Here is a 20048-nt window from a genome sequence, read left to right on the forward strand (position 1 = left end):
GGGCCCGCCTTCTGTCCCTGCCCCGTTCTATTATGAGCAGCCACGCCTCCTGCTACGGGTCTTCAGGAGGGTCATGCTTCCTAAAGAGAAAAGACCTACACTGAGGTCAATTTGGGTTCGCCTTGCGGCTGGCCAGGCACGCAGGCGCAGAATGGTCGAGGCTTGACTCTGGACCATCCATCCATCCATCCACCTGCAGCAGGGGCGGGAGCGCATCCTTGCCCGAGGCTGCTCTGGCGCCACCGCCTAACCAGGCTCCTGCAGATCCTGGGCGTTGCTATGTAGGGTGATGTTCTGAACTTAGAGCTTAGCTGGGCGGTTTTCAAATGTTTTAAATTACAGTTATAACCGTAATATTATCATATTTCCAGCTAAGGGATCCGTAAAGAGGCGTGCCCACGGTGCTTAGGATGCACGGGGCGTCATCGCCTGCTTAGGATGCGCCAGCTCCTCCCGTTCACGGGGCATCCTCGGCCCCGAAAGATGCAAACGTGCCCCTCGCCAGCGTTCCACGCCTAGCCAAGCGTTCCCGCTGCCCTCCCAGAGCCCGGCCAGCGGGAGCCCCGGGAGGAGTGGGAGGGAGGGAAGGAGCCAGGCAAGCGGGCGGCCGGGGTCGGGGCTCAGCGCCCGTCACCCCAACATCTCCCGGCCTAACGCACGCAGCCCGAAGCCTGGACAAGGAGCGGGGGGAGCTTTCCTCCCTCCCTTCCTGCATTGGACGTCGTCGTCGGGGTTCCCTTGGAGAAGATGCCGGGCCAGATGCAGACGTCTCCCTGGGTGGAGGAGAGCGGCCTGGCGTCGCAGCTGTCCGCTGCAGCCGGGAGCTGCGGGTGAGGCTCGGGGCCCCGCAGGCTTGTTCGCAGAGACGGGGTGGGGGCCCGCAGTCTGGCCGGCGGGCAGAGGGAAGCTGGCCACGGATGCAGAAGCTGCGGGCAAAGAGGGAGGGAGGGGTTCTTGCGGAGGGCGGGCGAGCATCCTTTGCTGCTGGGATGAGGATGGGGAGAGGATGGTGTGACTCACGGTTCCCAGCAGCCGCGGAGGCGTTTGGTGCAATGAGTCACCTGGATGAGAGCCACGGTGGGGGCTTCTAGCCCGAGGGAGAGGCTGGGCCAGCCCGCTACATTTTCCCCAGAAGAAGAAAGGCAGGGATGGCCAGCTTCGATTAGAGAAAACCCCAAGCGCTTAAGACAATAGCCTGGGAGGCAAGACGCCTGGGTTCTGGTCTCTGGGGCGGGGTGTGTGATATCAGGTAGATATTTCTTTTGCTGCCGTGAAAGTGAAGAAAATCCTTATTCGAGAGAAGAGATAAAGCTGATTTCTTTTTGAAATAGCTTTTTCTTATTTCATTTATTATTCATTTAATAAGTTTGTTGAATGAAAGAATAAATGGATTACTTTTAGTTGACTCCTAAATTCATCCTCACACATCTTTTAGACTTCAAGATAGCTTAGTCTAGGGATAGACAAGGCTTCTGGGGTTGGGAAGGATCAGAGCTTCGTGTTGTCATGCTTTAAAATAATCGGTTAGGATTAAAAACAAAAAGCATCAGTAAAGCTTTAGAAAGAAGAAAAATGCCTATATACAATTTACTTTTCATCATGAAATATGGAATTTTAGATGTGCATTTATGCTTATGTTAAATTTATTTGCATTTGTGTTTAAAGTCATACTCAAATTTATTCTTTTATATTCTTAGGCTTACATAGTCATAAAGATTAGACTTCAGTTCCCTAGTTCCAACTCTAATTCCAGTATATGCCTAGAGAGACATAATATGCCCGTGCTTAATTAGAGCTGTTACCTCAGTGATGTTAATATTACTCCTATTGTTATAGATAACATCCCATCTAACTAATCAACCAATTCTTCTCCATGCCATACTCTTCCATAGATTTATTTAGTAGATGTTTATTGACCCACTGAGATTTCATCCAGTATGCAAGAGGGTTTTACTCTAGGTATTAATTTTTTTTTTAATTTGCTGGCAGTCCTGCAGCTGTCCACTTCTCACTCTTAGTACATGGTTAGCCCATTTAGTTTTTTGGATTATATTTTTATTGGTTTATATTCTTTATACAACTTCTTGTGCATAAGTCCTAATGTCATCATCATTTTTCTTTTCCTTTGTCCTTGGAGTCATATGATTTAGTAGAGATTGTTGTGTTCCAAGATTTACAACTCTTTGATTCTGAGAGAACATTTGTGTTGTTTTTTTAAAAAAGGTGTGTGTGTGTGTGAGAGACAGAGACACAGACAAAGAGAGAGACATAGACAGAGAAACAGAGACAGGCAGAGAGACAGGCTTGAGATTCTCAAGGCATTGTGGAATTTCCAAAATGTTATCTAATCTGTCACTCAAGAAGCATTTAATCAGGCCCTGGGATACAAGTTCATAAAAAAAAATTCCTCTTTTACAACACTGTAGCAGAAGCTTACACTCCCACTTACTCAGCTCTGGATCAGGCTCACTGTCCATTTCCGCTTCCTATCTAAGATATATTAGCCATCTAACTTGATGTCACAGTTTGGACAATAGACATTTATCATTGATTTGTTTCTGTTTGTATAGATTATTATGCTTTGAGTTATCACAAATCTTTGAGGATTTTGGTTTTGTCTTTGTTTTGTTGTACTATTCTAGGTTTTGGTATAATCAGGATAATATTATCCACAAATCTGGTGAATCTGGTGAACTCACCATCTTAAAAAAATGGCAATGAATCCCTCTTTCATTTGGATCCTACATGGAACATTCTCTATGACTGCATGAGCCTATGTATGTAAAGGAATATCTTTTAATATAATTTAAAAGTAAATGCAAATATTTTATAATATCCGAAACTTCCTTGAGAACCATGGACAGAAATGACCCTAATAAGATGTAAAAAAATGGAATACTGAGAAAAGAATCTTTCAACAACTATGAGAGAGTCCTTCACTTTGCACCATCTTCCATTTTCTCAAAGGGGGGGATAGTGTTTTTTTATTATTGTCTTATCAGTAGTATCCAACTCTTAGTCACATCATTTGGGGTTTTCTTGGCAAAGACACGAGAGGTTTGCCCTGGAGATACTTTGGTGATGTTCTGGGACTGTCTCAGCCAACACTGATGTCACCACTGTCCATGAACTTTACTTGCCTATACAACCAATACTATTTTGGCTTATAACTATTCTCAACTATAATTGCCTCATGTAGAGCAATATTCAATTAGATTATAAGCTTCTTTAGGGTGGGGATATTATTTTCTATTTCTTTCGCAGCTGGTAGAGTGCTCCAGACCTTAATTCAATCTTGTACATGTTTATTAAGTAGCAGTTATGTTCCAGGAATTGTGCAGGGTTCTGGGGATGCTAAGATACCAAATGGAACAAATAGTCCCTGATCTCAAGGAGTTTACTTTGGGGGGTGTGGAAGTGGTAAGGAAGGAGCTCAATCAATACTGAAGGAATTCAGAGAGAACAGAGTGGGAGTGAAGTTAGGAGATAGTTGTCTTTCTTAGGCACTCAGTAGCTTATTTTGCAGAGAGGAAATCTATAAAAAATTCCCAGCTATCTAAATTAAACCCCGTTTAATTTAGAAAAGTATTTTATATTTTGTTTTGAACCAGCAATCACTTCCCAGAAAGTCTCCACTCCCACTCAATAGTATCTTCCTTAATAAAATAAAAAAAATAAAAAATTACCACTTTAACATATAATTTCTGAGTCATCTTAATGCTAGAGTTGCTATTCAGAGCATCCTTACAAAATTATCAAAAGTTCATTTTACACCTTAATTACTCATTGTTAAAAATGGCAATATTTTACCTTTACTTTGGCAGCTGGATGATATAGTGGATAAAGCACCAGGTCTAATATCAGGAAAATATGTAGTAGCTATGTGACCCTGGGTAAGTCATCTAGTCCTATGTGCCTCAGTTTCCTCATCTGGAAATGAGCTGGAATAGGAAATGGCAAAACACTCCAGTAGCTTTGCTAAGAAAACCCCAAAAGGGGTCAAGAAGAAATGGACGTGACTAAAGAATAGCAGTTTTACCTTAAGCAGAAGCTGTGATGTAGGGAGGAAGGGCAAAGGGCCTTGAATACATGCTGTGGGATTATATGCACTCTGCATTTAAGTTCCATTTATCTATTTTAATGGGGCTGAGAGTGAACAGAGCTTTTGTATTTATAAACTTTTCAGGGAATCAACAACATTTATTCAATAAGCATTTAGTGAGTACCTTCTATGTGCAGAGCACTGGACAGTTAAAGGTCTGGTAGCACAAAGACAAAAATGACAAAATTCTTGCCCTCATGGAACTTCCATTCTACCATGGGAGGGAGACAGTTTGTGTGTGTGTGTGTGTGTGTGTGTGTGTGTGTGTGTGTGTGTGTGTCTGTGAGAGAGACAGAGAGATGTTTCTATGTATTATATAATATATATATTGTGTATGAGAGAGATTTTAATATATATTATGTAATATATATTGTAGGTATATGATGTATATGTGTGTATGTGTGTACAAAGGGAAGGAGAGAGAGAAGGGATGAAAGAAACGAGAGAAAAAGAGAGAGAGAAAGAGAAAGGGAGAGACAGAGACAGAGAGAGAAAAAGAGACTAAGAGGGAAACAGGGAGAATGAGAGAGAGAAGAGAGAGAGAGAGTAGATACAAAGTAATTTTAAGAGAGGGGCTGGAGAAATCCCGTAATCCCATAGAGCCTTCTATAGGAGCAAAGAACTGAGGACTCTAAAAAGGGGAGGGCAGAGAAAGAGAGAGCAAAGGAAGCTAGGTGGCACAGTGGATAGAGTGCTATATCTGGTTCTGGAAGACCCGAGGTTGAATCCAGCTTCAGCATTTCCTAGTTGTCTGTGAGCAAATTTAACTTCTGTTTACCTCATTTTCCACATCTGTAAAATAGGGATAACAATAGCACCTATTTCCCAGGGTTTATCATGAGGATCAAATGAGATATTTGTAAAGTGTTTTGCCAACTCTAAAACCATATAGAACTGCTAGCTATTATTGTTTTTGGAAAATAGAGTATCAGTAAGGGAAGCAGCAGTTGGTCAACAAGTATTTATTAATTGCCTACTGTATGCCAGGTACTGTGCTAAAGAATGGGGATACAAAAGAAATCAAAAGACAGAACCTACCCTCAAGGAACTCACAATCTAATGGTGGACATAACAAGCAAACAACTATGTGTAGACTAGTCATGTATAAAATACTTAGGAACTAATCGCCAAAGGGAAGGCACTAGAATTAAGAGGGGTTAAAAAGACTTTCAGTAGAAGAGTGGATGTTAATTAGGATTTGAAGGAAGCCAGAGAAATCAGTCTAGGGGAGGAGAGAGAAAATTCCAGAACTGCCAGGAGGGCAAACAGCCAAAGAAAGTTCCTGGAATAGAGAGGAAGAGGGTCTAGTTTGTGGAAGAGCATATGGCAGGAAATAAGGTATAAATAAGAGTCCGAAAAAGTGGTAGGGAAAAGTAGGTTGTGAAGGGATTTAAATACCAAATAGATTTTTGTATTTGATCCTGGAGGTGTCAGGGAGCCACTGGAGTTTATTGAATAGAGGGGTGACATGATCAGAAAATCACTTTGGTGGCTGAATAGAAGATATATTGCAGTGGGGAGAGACTTGAGGCAGGTAGACCCATGCAGAGGTTATGGCAGCAATCCAGGATAAGGTGATGAAGGCCCTTGAAGGGGGCCCATTTAAAGTGATGTTACAAAGGTGAAATTGATAGGCATTGGGACCATATTGGATATGGGGAGGGGTAAGAAATAGTGAGGAGCTCAGGCTGGCTCCTCAGTTGTAAGCTTGAGAGTCTAAGGATGGCGTTGCCTTCCATAGCGATAGGTAAGGTTGGACGTAGGGAGGGATCCGTTTTGGACATGTTGGGTTTCAGATTCTATTGGAATTCACTTCGTTTGGAAATACAAGATTGGTGGGCAGGGTAAGTGGATTTGAGAAACGGCAGCAAAGAGATGGCAGTTAAATCCAGGGGAACTGATGAGATCACCAAGTGCAGTAGGATAGAGGGAGAAGAGGATGCAGTATGGAATACTGCAGGGAAACCTGTGATTAGAGGGTGTGACCTACACACTGTTTATTGCGGATTCAGAGAGGGATACTGAGAAGGAATGGTTTGATAGGAGGAGAACCAGGAGAGAGTGATAGTCTGAAAACCAAGAGAGAAGAAATGTGGAGAAGTGAAGAAGAGGTGATTGATGAGAGGGTGTAGAGGGTTCAGAGAGCCCAAGGAGAATGAGGATTGAGAGAAGATAATCATTAGTAATTTTGGAAAGAGCACTTTCAGTTTCATAAGATTGGAAACCGGATTGTGAAAGATTAAAAAGAGAGTAACTGGAGGGAAAGCAGAAACATCTATTAGATAAAGAAACGACCTTCTCAGGGAGTTTAGCCACAAAGGAGCTTGGAGGAATCAAGGGAAGGTTTTTGAGAATGAGGGCAACATGGGCATATTTGTAGATAGTAAGGAAGGAGCCAGTAAACAGAAAATAGAAATAAAATTATTGTTAGAATGAGGATGATAAAAGGGGGTAATCTGTTAGAGGAGATGGGATATATGATGAGTGAAAAGTCTGAGAGACATAATTTCTGGATGATTATTAATCAATTTTATTCATTATAGCTAGTAGATAATAAAATGATGGTCACTTGCCTTTCTCTGGTAAACCAAAGACAATTATGAAAGCTGCTCAATGCTTATATATACTTATTAGAGTGGGTGTTCCCAACAGATGGAAATAAACTCTGATTGGTTAACAATCAATGAGAGAATGAATATTATAATGAGAGGTGGGCCTATTCTAATGAAGGGCTGGAGAATGTGACTTTGATTATGTCATTCTCTTTCCAGAACATTTCTCAGCTATCTTGACAAAGGAATCTAGCACTATCCAGGTCTGCCTGAGTAGAACACAATGGAAAGGAATTCAACTAAATTAGATTCTCTTTGTAAGGTTTTCTAGTTGTATAGGATCCCCCCAAGATTTAAAAAAAAAACATATTTTGGATATGGGTGATCTCAGCTATCAGCAATCCTCTTCAGAGACTGAATAACCTACAGATATTTATTTCTGAATGAGGAAATAGAGAAAAAAACCTGGATATCCCCCCCTCTCCTATTAATTGCTTTTTAATACAAGAGAAAAATAATCATTTTTTTCAGATGGAATGGAATAATATAGTTTTGAACTAGTTCACCAAGGAGTCAAGATAGGGAAAAAAGGAATAAATGTCTAGTTCAGGGGTCATGGGCTAGAAGAGAACTGAAAGGGATTGGAGGTCATGACATGGACAAAGAGTAGGATTTGGTAAGGGAAAGCAGAGGGAGAGGTTGAAAGCCAATATATTATGATCAGATAAGGGCACTTCAGAATTCTTGAATATGGAGATGATGCATTTGTTGGTGATAGCAAGATCAAGGGTATGATTAATTCTGTTTTTTAAATTATTAAAGCTTTTTATTTTCAAAACACATGCAAAAGCAATTTTTAACATTCACCCCTGCAAAATCCACATTCCAAATTTCTTCCCTCTCTTTCCCTCACCCCTTCAATATATGCCAAAATGCAGTTCTTCTACACATATCTCCACAGTTATCATGCTGCACAAGAAAATCTCACTCAGTACCCATCTCCATCTTTGCTTGACTTGTCTCTTGTGTTTCTAATATAGTTCCTCATTTATTTCTGTCTCCCAGAATCCCCAGTCTCCTTCAGGAATCCTCTTACATTCGCCCCTCCATATGAAGCCTTTCCTGCTTCCCTCCACTGCTGCTGCTTTCCCACCAAAATCACCTCTGGCGTCTTTTGTAGATTCTGAGAAATGACCTTGTTATCTAATGCAAAGGCTGTTTCAACATGGTTTCCATGGCTCCAGTGCCTAACCATGGTAGTCAGCTCATTGTAGATGCTTAATAAATGCTTGTTGGTTGATAGATTTTTTAAAAAATCAAAAAACCTTCAACCAAATCACCTTGGAAGATACTATAAGAGTGTTGTCATCTAAGACACAATTATTGTGCTGAGAAAATATTGAGGTGTGGATGACAGCCAAGAGAAAAGGTGCTAGAAAAAAGCAGCAAGTACAATTAACCAAATGCCCTTTCCTTTCTTTTCTCTCCCTTTTCTGGCTCTCCAAACTGCTGATGATTATATACTGCTATTTATGCTGTTTTGTTTTGTTTTTTTTAAACAGATCAGCTGGGCATCCTTACTACCAGAATCCTAAATGTCCTGGTAAGTACAGCATATGGAGTTGATAATAAGTATAATTAAGATAGTTCAAGGAGGACAATTTGCCTCTAACTACTCACACAATGGGCTGGCTTTGGGTGTAGAGATGTTTGTTTTTGTTTTTTAAACTCTGCTTTAGGATAGCCTTGGAGCTTTGGCCAAAGAACTATCCAGCAGAGTCTTTTCCCTTCTGCAGATCTTCCTTGAAGGCAATACCTTCTCCCCCTTTCCTAAGTACTATATTCCAGAAGTTTACACCTGGAACCAAAGAGAACTGAGTTTTTGTTAGCTGGTGCTGAAAGGCCAGCTATATTCTGTATCCTGCAGGGAAAAAATACACGATTAAGTCCAGTTATCCCTTCCACATCTCCAAGGTTAGGGGCGTGGCACCCCCTCAATCTGGAAAATCTGTGTAAACATTTTTTTGCCCTCCATACCAGAGATGTCTGAACTATTACGGTATTGAAAGATAAAGTATGTTGATATCATCCAATACATATAAATACATTTTATGCATTTCTGAGTTTCTAAACATTTTCTGCATCATCTGCTGGTCTCATATTATCTACAGCTCTCAAAAAATCTTCCCCAAAATTACCATTTAGTTTCTTATGCCAACCCACAGTATATCAAAACCTTTATGGGGAAGGTTTTGATGTGAAAAATCTTGATGTGGATAGTTGTGAAATGAAAAGGATTCCAGTGGTCCCTGTATCTTCAAAACACAAAATTTGCTTAGGGGATGACTTTTTCCCCTTCACGTAAAATGAAAAATGGTGTTTTCGGCATTCATACTGAGGGCCTACTCCACCAGGTAAGAAATAAGACTAGGGAGCTGTGTTCAAATAGTTGTCATATGGAGGAGGTATTTTACTTCAGAGGATAGGACCAAGGACCAAGGACCAATGGGTAGAAGCTGCTAAGGGACAAATGCAGATTTAGTAAAGTTTCCTGGCAATGAAAGGTACCTTACAGTAGAATGGGCTATTCCCAAAATGGGGCAAGTGAAGATGCAAATAAAGGATTTTGTAGGCGAGCCATAGGTTGGACCTGATGGTCATTCTTGTCTCTTCTCCTGAATTTTCTATGATTCTGTGGTGGTTTTCTAAAGGAACCTCACCTCCAGCTCCCCAAGTTTTTCTTGGAAATTGGAGCAATTTTATGTTTTCTTTTATTTGAAAGTAGCATGGGAATTTCAAAATAACTTTTTTGTTTCTTGATGTCAAGTATTCTCCCCCTGAGATTATTTCTAGGGTAATTTTAATCAACATCCATTGGAAATAGCAAAGGAGTTGGCACTAAGGATTTGCTATGTTGTTCTGGTGAGCCTATCCTTAAAGCCTATTACATAGGTATAATTGTTAACCATAATATTTATGGCAGTAATGCAGGTGTTTCTTTAATTTTCAGATCCTATATGATAAAGATAAAATTCACCAGTCATCCCAAGTATAGAGCAAAACCACTATTTCCATTGTGGTGATCTAATCCAGTGGTCTCCAAAGTGTGGTTCAGAGAATCCTGGGGGGGTCTTTGAAACTCTTTCAGGGGGTCTACACATTCAAAATTAGTTTTTACTTCTAATATGGTAAATATTTATAAATATAACTTACTTAAATGAAAACTCTTTGGACAGGTACTCAATAATTTTTAATAGTATAAAGATACTAAGAACAAAAGTTTGAGAGCCACTGATCTAGCCCCAAACCTCATTGTTCTTCATTACCTCGGGTTAACACTGGAAGATTGCAGATTTTAAAATTTCACATTGAGGGTTCAACTGTGTACATTTTAAGTTGTTTACATCCCATTTAGTGGGATCATGGGTCTGACATATAAAAACTGCCAAGATCAGCTCTCCCGAGATCCTTAATGACATGTCTATGTTTGCAGGTCTTGTTGATTAGATTATTAAATTGTTTTCTTCTTCTTTGACATTTGTATGTTAATATCCTCTTGGGTCACAGATAGAATTGAAGAACAAAAATTAGAACCTCATATAGCCAGGCTGCAGGAGTTATGGACCACACCTCAACTCCAAACTGTTCACATTCCGAAATCGATGAATGCACCATCTCTCAAGGTATGCTTAATGGGAAAGGAAAGTGAGAAATTAGTTGTTTTCAGTACTGCAGGTGAGCTTCTGGTTGAAGAGAACAAAGGATTTCAAGGGCAAGGTATTGAAAAAAGTGAACTATTCCCTCAAAAGGGTATTTGTGTCCAGCACAGCAACCTTCAGCACTCAGAAGAGCACTCTGAAGAGCAAGGACTGGTTTTTAAAAATTTGTCTTTGTATCTCTAGTGTCTACCATAGTGCCTTGCACATGGTAGGTGCTTCATAAATATTTGAGGAATCAAAGCAAATCCTATACATAAAGAGTCAATAAATACTTTTCAAATGAATAAAATCCTGCAGCACTTTAGCTTTTTCTATGACAAACTCATTTCTATTGTTTCTTCTGGGCTCTGACAGTCTTAGTTTTGTTTTTTTTTTTTTTTTTCTCAATGGGAAATTAGAATCAGGTCTCAAGTTGTCCTAGGAAAGTGTGTCCTACTGAGAAGGTAATTGTTTCGAATGTAAAAGCCTAAAGTAGCTATATGGGAAGCAGAAGGTTGGAAGAGAGGGGAGAGAGAGAGAGAGAGAGAGAGAGAGAGAGAGAGAGAGAGAGAGAGAGAGAGAGAGAGACAGAGAGACAGAGACAGAGACAGAGACAGAGACAAAGAGAGACAGACACAGACACAGACACACAGAGGAAGAGAGAGACAGAGAGAGACAGAGAGGAGAAGAGAAGAGAACTATAGCTCAGTTTCTTTGACCCTCAGAAACAGAGTAAACAGACAAAAAGTCAGGCAGCAAATAGACATTTCTAATATATTAATTCTTACCCTATACTGATCAGTAAAACTCCAAGGTGTCATGTACATTTATTGCCATGTGGAATGAAAAGGGCTATTGAGGATTTTCTGTGTGGGGGAATCTGCCTCAACTTTTTTTTTTTTTTTTTAAACAAGAATATGCAAGTGGATCTTGATTTCATTGATGTGGACATATTCTCTCTATTCCATGGAGATTTTAACCCATTCATCCCTATCTATAAACTGTAATTTTTGGTCCATGTTCTCCTAGAAATTTGTTGCAGAACCTCCAATGAATTGCCTGAGACTTTCTTATTTTCTTCCCTGATGTTTATTTCTTGTCTTTTTTTTTCCCCTGAGGCAGTTGGGGTTAAGTGACTTGCCAAAGGTCACACAGCTAGGAAGGGTTAAGTGTTTGAGGCCAGATTTGAACTCAGGTCCTCCTGACTTCAGAGCTGGTGCTCTATCCACTACACCTCCTAGCTGCCCCTTCTCCTGATGTTTATGAGGATACTAGTAGAAGGCTCTGGGTGTTGACTATTTATTCCTTCTATATTTATATCTATTTAGTGTTTGCTACATTATCCCACTTAAAAACTATATGTACACACACATATATGTACATACATATATATACATATATACATACATATACATAGATCTGTAAACACACACACACACGTGTATGTGTATAAATACCTCTCCTGGGCAATATGCACATTTCCTTCAATATTTCTGTGATTTTATCAGTGTGGGGACTCCCTCTTGTCAACTGCAGTCACAATCCCTCTATGACTTAGATAATCTAAAAGACCATTTTAGAAGCTTCTGGTGGGGCAATGTCGAGAGCCCTGGATCTGGAGTCAGGAACACGAGTCCAATTTTGGCTTCAGATACTTCCCAGCTGGGTAATGCTGAGCAATTCACTTAACCTCTGACTTAGTTTCCTCAGCTATAAAATGGGGATCATAATAGCCCATTCCAGGATTATTGTGAGGATCAAATGAGATTATATTTGTAAAGCATAGAATAGGTAACTAATAAATGCTTATTCCCTTTCCCCTTTGAAGACTTTCTCTAGCAAAGTAATTCTTAGCAGCTAATGTGGTGATGAGCATCGCTGCACTTAGTAGGCTGATCCTTGGGTGACAGACAGATATGGCCGGCCTTAATGCCTTTCCATCTTCTAGAAGATATATTTTGCTGATAGTTTTAAAGACTCCAGTCTAGGTCATAAGAAGCACTAGAGGAAGATCTAACCATTTCCTTTAGGGTTAAGCCAACTGCTAATTTTTTGTTCAATAACTTGGATTGTAAATTTCTGTATTTCAGCATCCAGACCTCACAACAGGTCAAAAGCGGTATCTCTGCAGCATTGCCAAGATCTATAGCACGGATTCATTGAAGACGCTGATGAAGAGGCAGTACATGCATATGGTTCAGCTTGACACACAGAAGCCAGGCAAGTGCCCGCAGGTCATTGTCCTGTTCTTAACCTGTTACCCATAATGCTTTGCCCAAAGCAATTCTAACTCCTGGCTTTAATTGCTCTTAAAGGTGTCTCTACCCATCACAGAAGTCAGATCAGTCCGCGTTATTCCCAGAAGCAGCATTCTCCCTGCACCACATGGAGACACCAACTGGAAAGACTGGACTCATTGCATTCTAGCATCATAGCTACCCCATCAGCTGAGCCCCAGGCCATACAGCATTCCCTCTGGCAACCAGGGAGGAACAAAGAAGGGTATGCTATCATCTGCTTTGAAGGAATCAGATTCCTTGAAATATAAATAAGATTTCCAATGTCATCCAGTTGCTTTTGTTAAATTTAGAACAGAAAAAAATGTGGCACAAAGGCAGAGTAAAACCTCCTTATGATGGTAAAGTGTTAGTCCACAGACTAGGACACGTCCTTTCTTCTGTCCCAAACAGGATTTGGGGACAGGGATTACCCAATATTCTATCCCTGGAACTTAGTTTGTATTTATTTTTCTCTTTGTCTTATCCATCCAGTAGAACATAAAGTCTTTGAGGGCAGGGACCATTTCTATCTTCTAAGCTCCACTGTTGTGCTTGATACCGTATACAGACTGTTTAATAAATATATATAGAGCTGAATGGCAAAAACTGATTTATCATTGAAAGATGGGGGGAAAATCAAGCTAATCTTGCTTTTGAGCATCCTCTCCTCTCCCATCCAGACAAAGTAGAAGCAATGAGTCCTGAGAGGCCTCCTCTGCCAGATTACAGAGGACAATTCCCTAAAGCATCTTTGTCTGGCAAAGAAGGGATACTCACTAAGTGCTCAGCCTTTGTTATAACTTAAGCTTTAAGTTTTAGAATAACCAAAAAAAATTCTTATAAGACTGACTGTGCTTCTTCTGTGATTGCTGCTAGAAACTTAATGAAAGCAAGCTTGCTTTGGCTCCCATATACACTTTATAGCTGTCCTTTTTGTTGGCTGACTTAAATTATTTCTCCTTTTTACAGGTTAAAATGTGGCCCTCTGCCCAAAGCAAGATGTAAATCACTCAAGATTTTTCAAAGACCCAACAAAGCTTTCAGATACACAGGTAAATACTCAATTGAAAAAAGATTTAGCTATTGGGACAAAAATTGGGGAATGAGGCTTACATTTTTCTTCTAGCCATCTTCATAAAAATAAACGTGAAATGTGGTTTTGTTTCATTTGAAAGAAAAACAGCTAGTTCAGAAGTAAGGATCAAGAATAAGATAATAGCATCATTAGTCTAGAGCTGGAAAGGCTTTTCTGATGAGTTTGGGGTAGCAATTCTTAGTTCGAAATAAACGTGTGGCAAATTCACACTTTTCTCTTTGGCAAAAGGTAGATTTATCTAGGGGAATAGATTACAGACAAAATGAAGGGATATGATAGACAACAGGAATGGTAAATATGAAGTAGAATGGGAGAGCATATAGTTAGAAAAGGATTTGGAAAAATCCATTAAGCCTGAGTAAGCCATTGACTGGCAAGCTAGATCCATAGAGGAGTTTGATAGATTAATCAGTTAGCTAGAGTGAGGAGAAAGATGTGAGTTGAGGGAAGACACTATGAGGGGGAGAGAGAGTGTAACCTCATAGTGGGCTAAAAAAAACTTGGGAAAAATCTTTACCATGAGAAGATCTTTGTATAGGGGAAATACAGCCTTGGGGTTTCTCAGAGAAGTAAAGGCAGGACTCAAGATGGAGGAGGATTAAAGAGGAGAGGAAGTGCCAGGAAGCTCAAAGGTGGGGATCAGTGAGGAGCCAGATGGAATGCAGCTAGCTGAAGGGGTCTTAGACCCATCTAAAATACGTTAATCAATATCTCAAAAGTTGTTTAAAGATGCACAGAGGTTGGGGAATAGATAATGGAGGTTAATAAAGAGTTCCTATACAAACAGGATAGTCTAGGATTTAGTTCTATTTAATATAATAGCCACTTGGGCTTCTTCCTCACAGGGGAAGAAATTAAATCTACATTGCTTTAAGGCCAATGGTCTAACTCATTTCAAAGATGAGGAAACTGAGGTTCAGATAGACGAAGGATCTCATCCAAGTTGATACCCAAGCACCACAGATGAAGGAACACTACTATGAGAGAGTCAGAAGCCTCAAGGTTCCAGACTATTCAGGCTGTAGTTATATTTATTCCTCTCTCATTGGTCCTCTTCGAGAATGAAGAACAAATAATAACAGCAACAATAAACACTATGTGCAAGGTATGTTAGATACAAAGATGAAGGCAGCTAACACTGGCCCTAGAATCAGAAAGACCTGAATTCAAATCCAGTCTCGGACACCTGTGTGACCCTAGATAAATCACTTAACCGGTTTGCCTGTTTCCTGATCTATGAGAAAGAAATGGCAAACCACTCCAGGATATCTGTCAACAAAAGCCCAAATGGAATCGTACAGTCAGATGCAATTTGAAATAACTGAACAACATACAAGGATAAAGATAATAATCCCTGCCCTTAGCTTAATAAGAGATAAAATATATATTCAGATATTTATAAAATTAAATATGATTAGATGCACAAAAAATGGTGTGGGAGGGAGGTGGAGCAAAATAAAAGAAAATTTCATAGAGGGAGTGGTCTTTGAGCTAGGTCTTTAAGAATGCAACAGAAGGTGGAGGGAGCACATTCCAGACACAGAAAATCACATGAGATAATAGGTAAGGGCAAATGTGAATGCCCAGATAGGTCTGGATGGGTGGCTGAGTGGAGGACAGTTAGAAATCCAATTTGGTCAATCAATTAAGAATTAAGCTCTTTGTATGTGCCAGGCACTAGGCTAAATATTAGGAACATAAATAAAGGCAAAACCACAAAAACAATCCTTGCCTAATAGCTTACAAATAGGGAAAATTAATACTAAATTATGATAACAACATGGAAATAAATATATACTCAATACATATAGGGAAGACTTGACTGGGAGGATTGGGAAAATCTGTTGTAGAAAGTGGCTTTTGAGCTGTGTCTTGAAAGAAGCCACAAGTGTCAAGATTTAAGAGGTTAAATGGGAAAGAATTCCAAGCATAGGGGTACAAGCAGTACAAAGTAGGCTGGTATCCTGGAATGTAGAGTACGTGGTAGGAAGGAAAGTGTAAGAAACTAGAAAGGATAGAAGGGGCCAGATTGTGAAGAGTTTTAAATGCCAGTCGGAGAACTAAATTTGATCTTGGAGGTAAATGGGGGCCACTAGAATTTATTGAGGGAGTGACATGGTCAGAACAATATTTTAAGAAAATTACTTTGGCAGCTGTGTGGAGAATGGATTGGAGACAGTTAAAGAAAAATTGCAAAGTGAGGAAAGTGAACAGAAACAGAACAATTTATATAGTACAATAACATTATTGGTTTTTTTAAAAATATATTTTCCCAAATTTTCATGTAAATTTTCAACTTTTATATTTTAAAAATTCTCCCTTTCTCACTGAGAAGGCAAACAATTCGATACAGATTATACATGTGCAGTGATACAAAATGTATTTCCATATTAGTTGTATAAGAAAACAAATTTTAAAAAAATGCTTTGATCTACATTCAGATTCCATCAATTCTTTCTCTGGGGGTATTTGGCATTTTTCATCATGAGTCCTTTGGAATTATCTTGGATCACTATTGCTGAAAATACCTAAGTTGTTCATGGTTGATTATTGTTTGATACTGTTTCAATGTATGTCTCCTGGTTCTGCTCACTTCGTTTTGCATCAATTCACTTAAGTAAAAGCTTCTCCAGATTTTTTTTTTTTTGAAACCATCCTGTTCATCATTTCTTATAACACAATGGTTTTCCATCACAATTATATACCACAATTTGTTCAGCCATTCCCCAATTGATGGGCATTCCTTCAATTTCTAATTCTTTGCCACCACAAAAAGAGCTATTATAAATACTTTATTATTATATATTGTAAATATATATTTTAATTATTTATTTTATTGTTATATTTTTGTATAAATAGATATCTCCTTTCCTCCCTCACTCTTTTTTTTTTTCATCACTTTGGGATTAAAAGTGATTAAATTATGAATAGTAATATTGCTAGGTCAAAGGGTATGCGCAGTTTTATAGTCCTTTGACACAGAATAACATTATTGTAAAGACAAACAATTTTGAAATATGTTAGAATTCTGATCAACATGAGGATACTAGGGGACTCAGGATACAAATACTACCCAAATTAAGAGAGATTTCTTTTGGACATGACAAAGGAAGAATTTGTTTTTCCTAACTATATGTGTTTATAATAGGATTGGGTTTGTTTCATTCTCAAAGGTAGCAGGAAGATGGGAAGGAGATTGAAAAAAGTTAAAATTTAATTTAAAAAAGAGTGGGAAGACAATTTAGATAGACCAGTTAGAGGCTATTCCAATAGGCTAGGCAAGAAATGAGGGCTTCAATTAAGGCAGTGGCTGTGTACTTGGAAAGAAGTCTATACAATGACTATCATCAGAGGTAAAGTTGAGGGTCTTCAAGATGAAAGTGTGGCATGCTATTTCTAGTCTGTCTTGCTGTTTTTAGCCAAAGGAGTTGGAAACATTGTGAAAGATCAAAAGAACTGACTCTCCTGGATAGTGTGTACTTATCTTAATGAGATTGATCCTTTTCTAAGACAGTCTCTTAAACAATCAAAACCTGAAAGACTCTTATCAGAACTCGGTATTGTCCCTCTCTTTTTCATAGAGGAAGTGATATTTGACCTAGGTCTTTATGGATGCAACAGGCAGAAGGTGGAAGCACATTCCAGACACAGAAAATCGCATGAGATAAAAGATAGTGGTAAGGGCAAATGTGATATGCCTGGTTGGGTTCGGATGGATGCCTGAGTGGAGGATAGTTAGAAATTGTTTGGTCAATCAATTAGGAATTAAGGTCTTTCTATGTGTCAGGCACTGGGCTAAATATTAGGAACATAAATAAAGGCAAAACCACAAAAACAATCCTTGCCTAATAGCTTACAAATAGGGAAAACTAATACAAAATTATATATTAATAGGGATAACAATATGGAAATAAATAAGTACATACTCAATACATATAGAGGGGATGTTCCCTCTAGCCTATAGTGATGGGGTGTTTGGGGACACCATGGATTAAATCAATATTTGAATGTCCTTTGTGAAAATGTTGGTTTTTCAAAGAAAAAATATTTTTCTCTCAGACTTAAAAAAGTCTACCTAGGAAATATTTATTAAACACTATGTACTCATTCTGGTAATATAGATTTAAGCAAAAATAAAGTCTCTGCCTTCAAGGAATTTACATTCTAACTGGTGAAGAAAGCTTGTCCGTAAAAGGAAGCTGGAAAGGGGAGGAGGGGAGGAAAAAGTAGAGACACAGTGGTTGAGTCTAGACTTATAGGTGAGCAGAGAGAAGAGAGGATGGCCTGGGCCCTTCCTCAAAACGAGTTTCAGGAGGAACTCACCAATGGGAGATGAAGCCTTGGGAAAGAATCTTTTATCATGAGAAGGCACTTGAAGCACAGAAGGAAAATGGTAATCAAGAACATGAAGCGAAGGGAACATTATCAAAGCATAATGGTGTGTGAGGGAGATCAGGAGATAAGACTGACTGGAACCAGATATCAGAGGATCCCGAACAAATTTAGATTTTATTCAACAATCAATAAGAAACCATTGATGGCCCGTGAACCAAAAAAAAAAAAAAAAAAAGTCTAAAAGATCAGAGCTGTGTCTTAGGAAGATTAAATCAACTGCTTTATAGGCTGTTTGAAAAAAAGCCAGAAGATACATAATTTCCCAATAGAGTAGGTGAAAGGTAACAAGTTCCTAGACTAGGATTGGGGCAGTAGATCAGTAGATACATTCAGAATGGAATAGATACAAGAGGTAACAAGGAAGAATTGATAAAATTAGACCATAAATATATGAGTGCTTGTGCTGTGCACATAAAAAGCAGTGTTTATGGAACTGAACAGACTAGATATGAAGAACAAAGGGAGAAGTCAGAAATTATTGCAAGATTCAAGCATGATTAAGGGAATGGCAGTACCACTAACAAATAGGGAAGTTAGAAAAGGAACAAGTTTTGGGGAAAGATGATGAATTTCCTTTAGAAGATAATGAATTCGAAATGTCAGCAGGATAAACATTTACACCTTCACTTCCTGCTTTATACAGCAGTAATGAAGTTCTTAAATGTGAAAAAAGCTTCATTATTGTGTTGTTCTAGAGAGAATTAAAAACTATCTAAAAATTTTAGTATTGTCCATCAAAATGAGAAGGAATAGGGGGGAGCATAATGGTAGAAGTTGCAAGTATAGTTAGATAATCTCTAATAGGAAGAAAATTTCTGTACCCTCACAGGAGGAAGTGATGACTTAAAAAATCCAGTCAAGAATTCTAAAAGGGAAAACTAAATTGCTTTGTATATACATAAATCTCATCAGATAATGGCCTCTAGAAGTCATGTATGGTATAGAGCTGACATTTCCCCCACTTCCTGGACAAAAAATATTCAATCCCGGGGATTTAGAGATCTCCAATTTCACAATATGAACCAATGAAAAAAAATGGGACATTTTGTAGAACTCACCAAACATCTGGAATCCTCTTTTGCAAAGTGTGGAATCTTTGTAGGCTTACAAGTAAAAGTTGGTTTTGCTCTGAGTCCTTAACTAATCATTTTGAAGGTTATAATTATATTGACGTTAAGACTTCAGAATAAAATGCAGCTGGCTATTTTTAATTAGACATTATCTCTTTCAGATTTCACAAATGATTCTGACTCATACATGAGTGAAGAAAAAAGAGATGAAGATTTATTAAATAAATGTATGCAGTCAATGTCAATAGAAGAACAAGGGGAAAATCTGATGTGAACTTGACACTCCTGTCCTGTAGTCCTGGTCTATTATTTGCCTAAATCCAAGTTGTTGATTCTACAGTCATGTGCCAAAGGAGGAGTTGTGAATTCTGTTCATAACTAATTTTAGGTCAGTACTATGTTATTCACTATTGTCTTATTGACTAGTTTGGAAACATTCCAAAACTGGGCTTGTGAACATGTAACTAGTTTGATGTAGTTCAGTGTTTCAGTGATATTTGTGTAGAAAAATTTATCTGTAAACCAAGCTCATATTTGTAGTCAGATACTTAAAAATTTTCATTGTCACTTAAAAGAAAAAAAAAAGAATTCTTTTAGTTTTCTTTAAAGCATTTGCAACCAAAGGCTAATAGTAAATTTTACATAAGCATCCTGCTGTACATGATTCCTTTTCTTGCTGTGCTAAATCCTCAATAAATGTTTGTTGAATTGGACTTTTGACTATTACTTTCTAAATAAGCTGAATGGATTATATAGTTATATGGTTAGTTAAAATGCAACTTTAACATGGAAATATTCATGTTGTATGTTTCAAGAAAAGCCTCATGTAGAAAACCATTAAATAGAAAGCAATTAT

The 20048-nt window shown here is 38.7% G+C and overlaps 1 protein-coding gene across 1 annotated transcript; it reads left to right on the forward strand.

Annotated features, from left to right (window-relative positions):
• Window positions 1-299: 299 nt before the first annotated feature.
• Window positions 300-19905, forward strand: FAM216A (family with sequence similarity 216 member A). The gene is made up of 7 exons (XM_051972768.1): window positions 300-830; window positions 8217-8257; window positions 10222-10337; window positions 12443-12572; window positions 12668-12854; window positions 13601-13683; window positions 19354-19905. Exons 1-7 carry the CDS (start codon window positions 748-750, stop codon window positions 19464-19466), a joined length of 753 nt encoding a protein of 250 aa, XP_051828728.1. The 5' UTR covers window positions 300-747; the 3' UTR covers window positions 19467-19905.
• The last annotated feature ends 143 nt before the right edge of the window (window positions 19906-20048 follow it).

This window comes from Antechinus flavipes, chromosome 1 (assembly GCF_016432865.1).
Source record: "Antechinus flavipes isolate AdamAnt ecotype Samford, QLD, Australia chromosome 1, AdamAnt_v2, whole genome shotgun sequence".
NCBI classification, from domain to species: domain Eukaryota; kingdom Metazoa; phylum Chordata; class Mammalia; order Dasyuromorphia; family Dasyuridae; genus Antechinus; species Antechinus flavipes.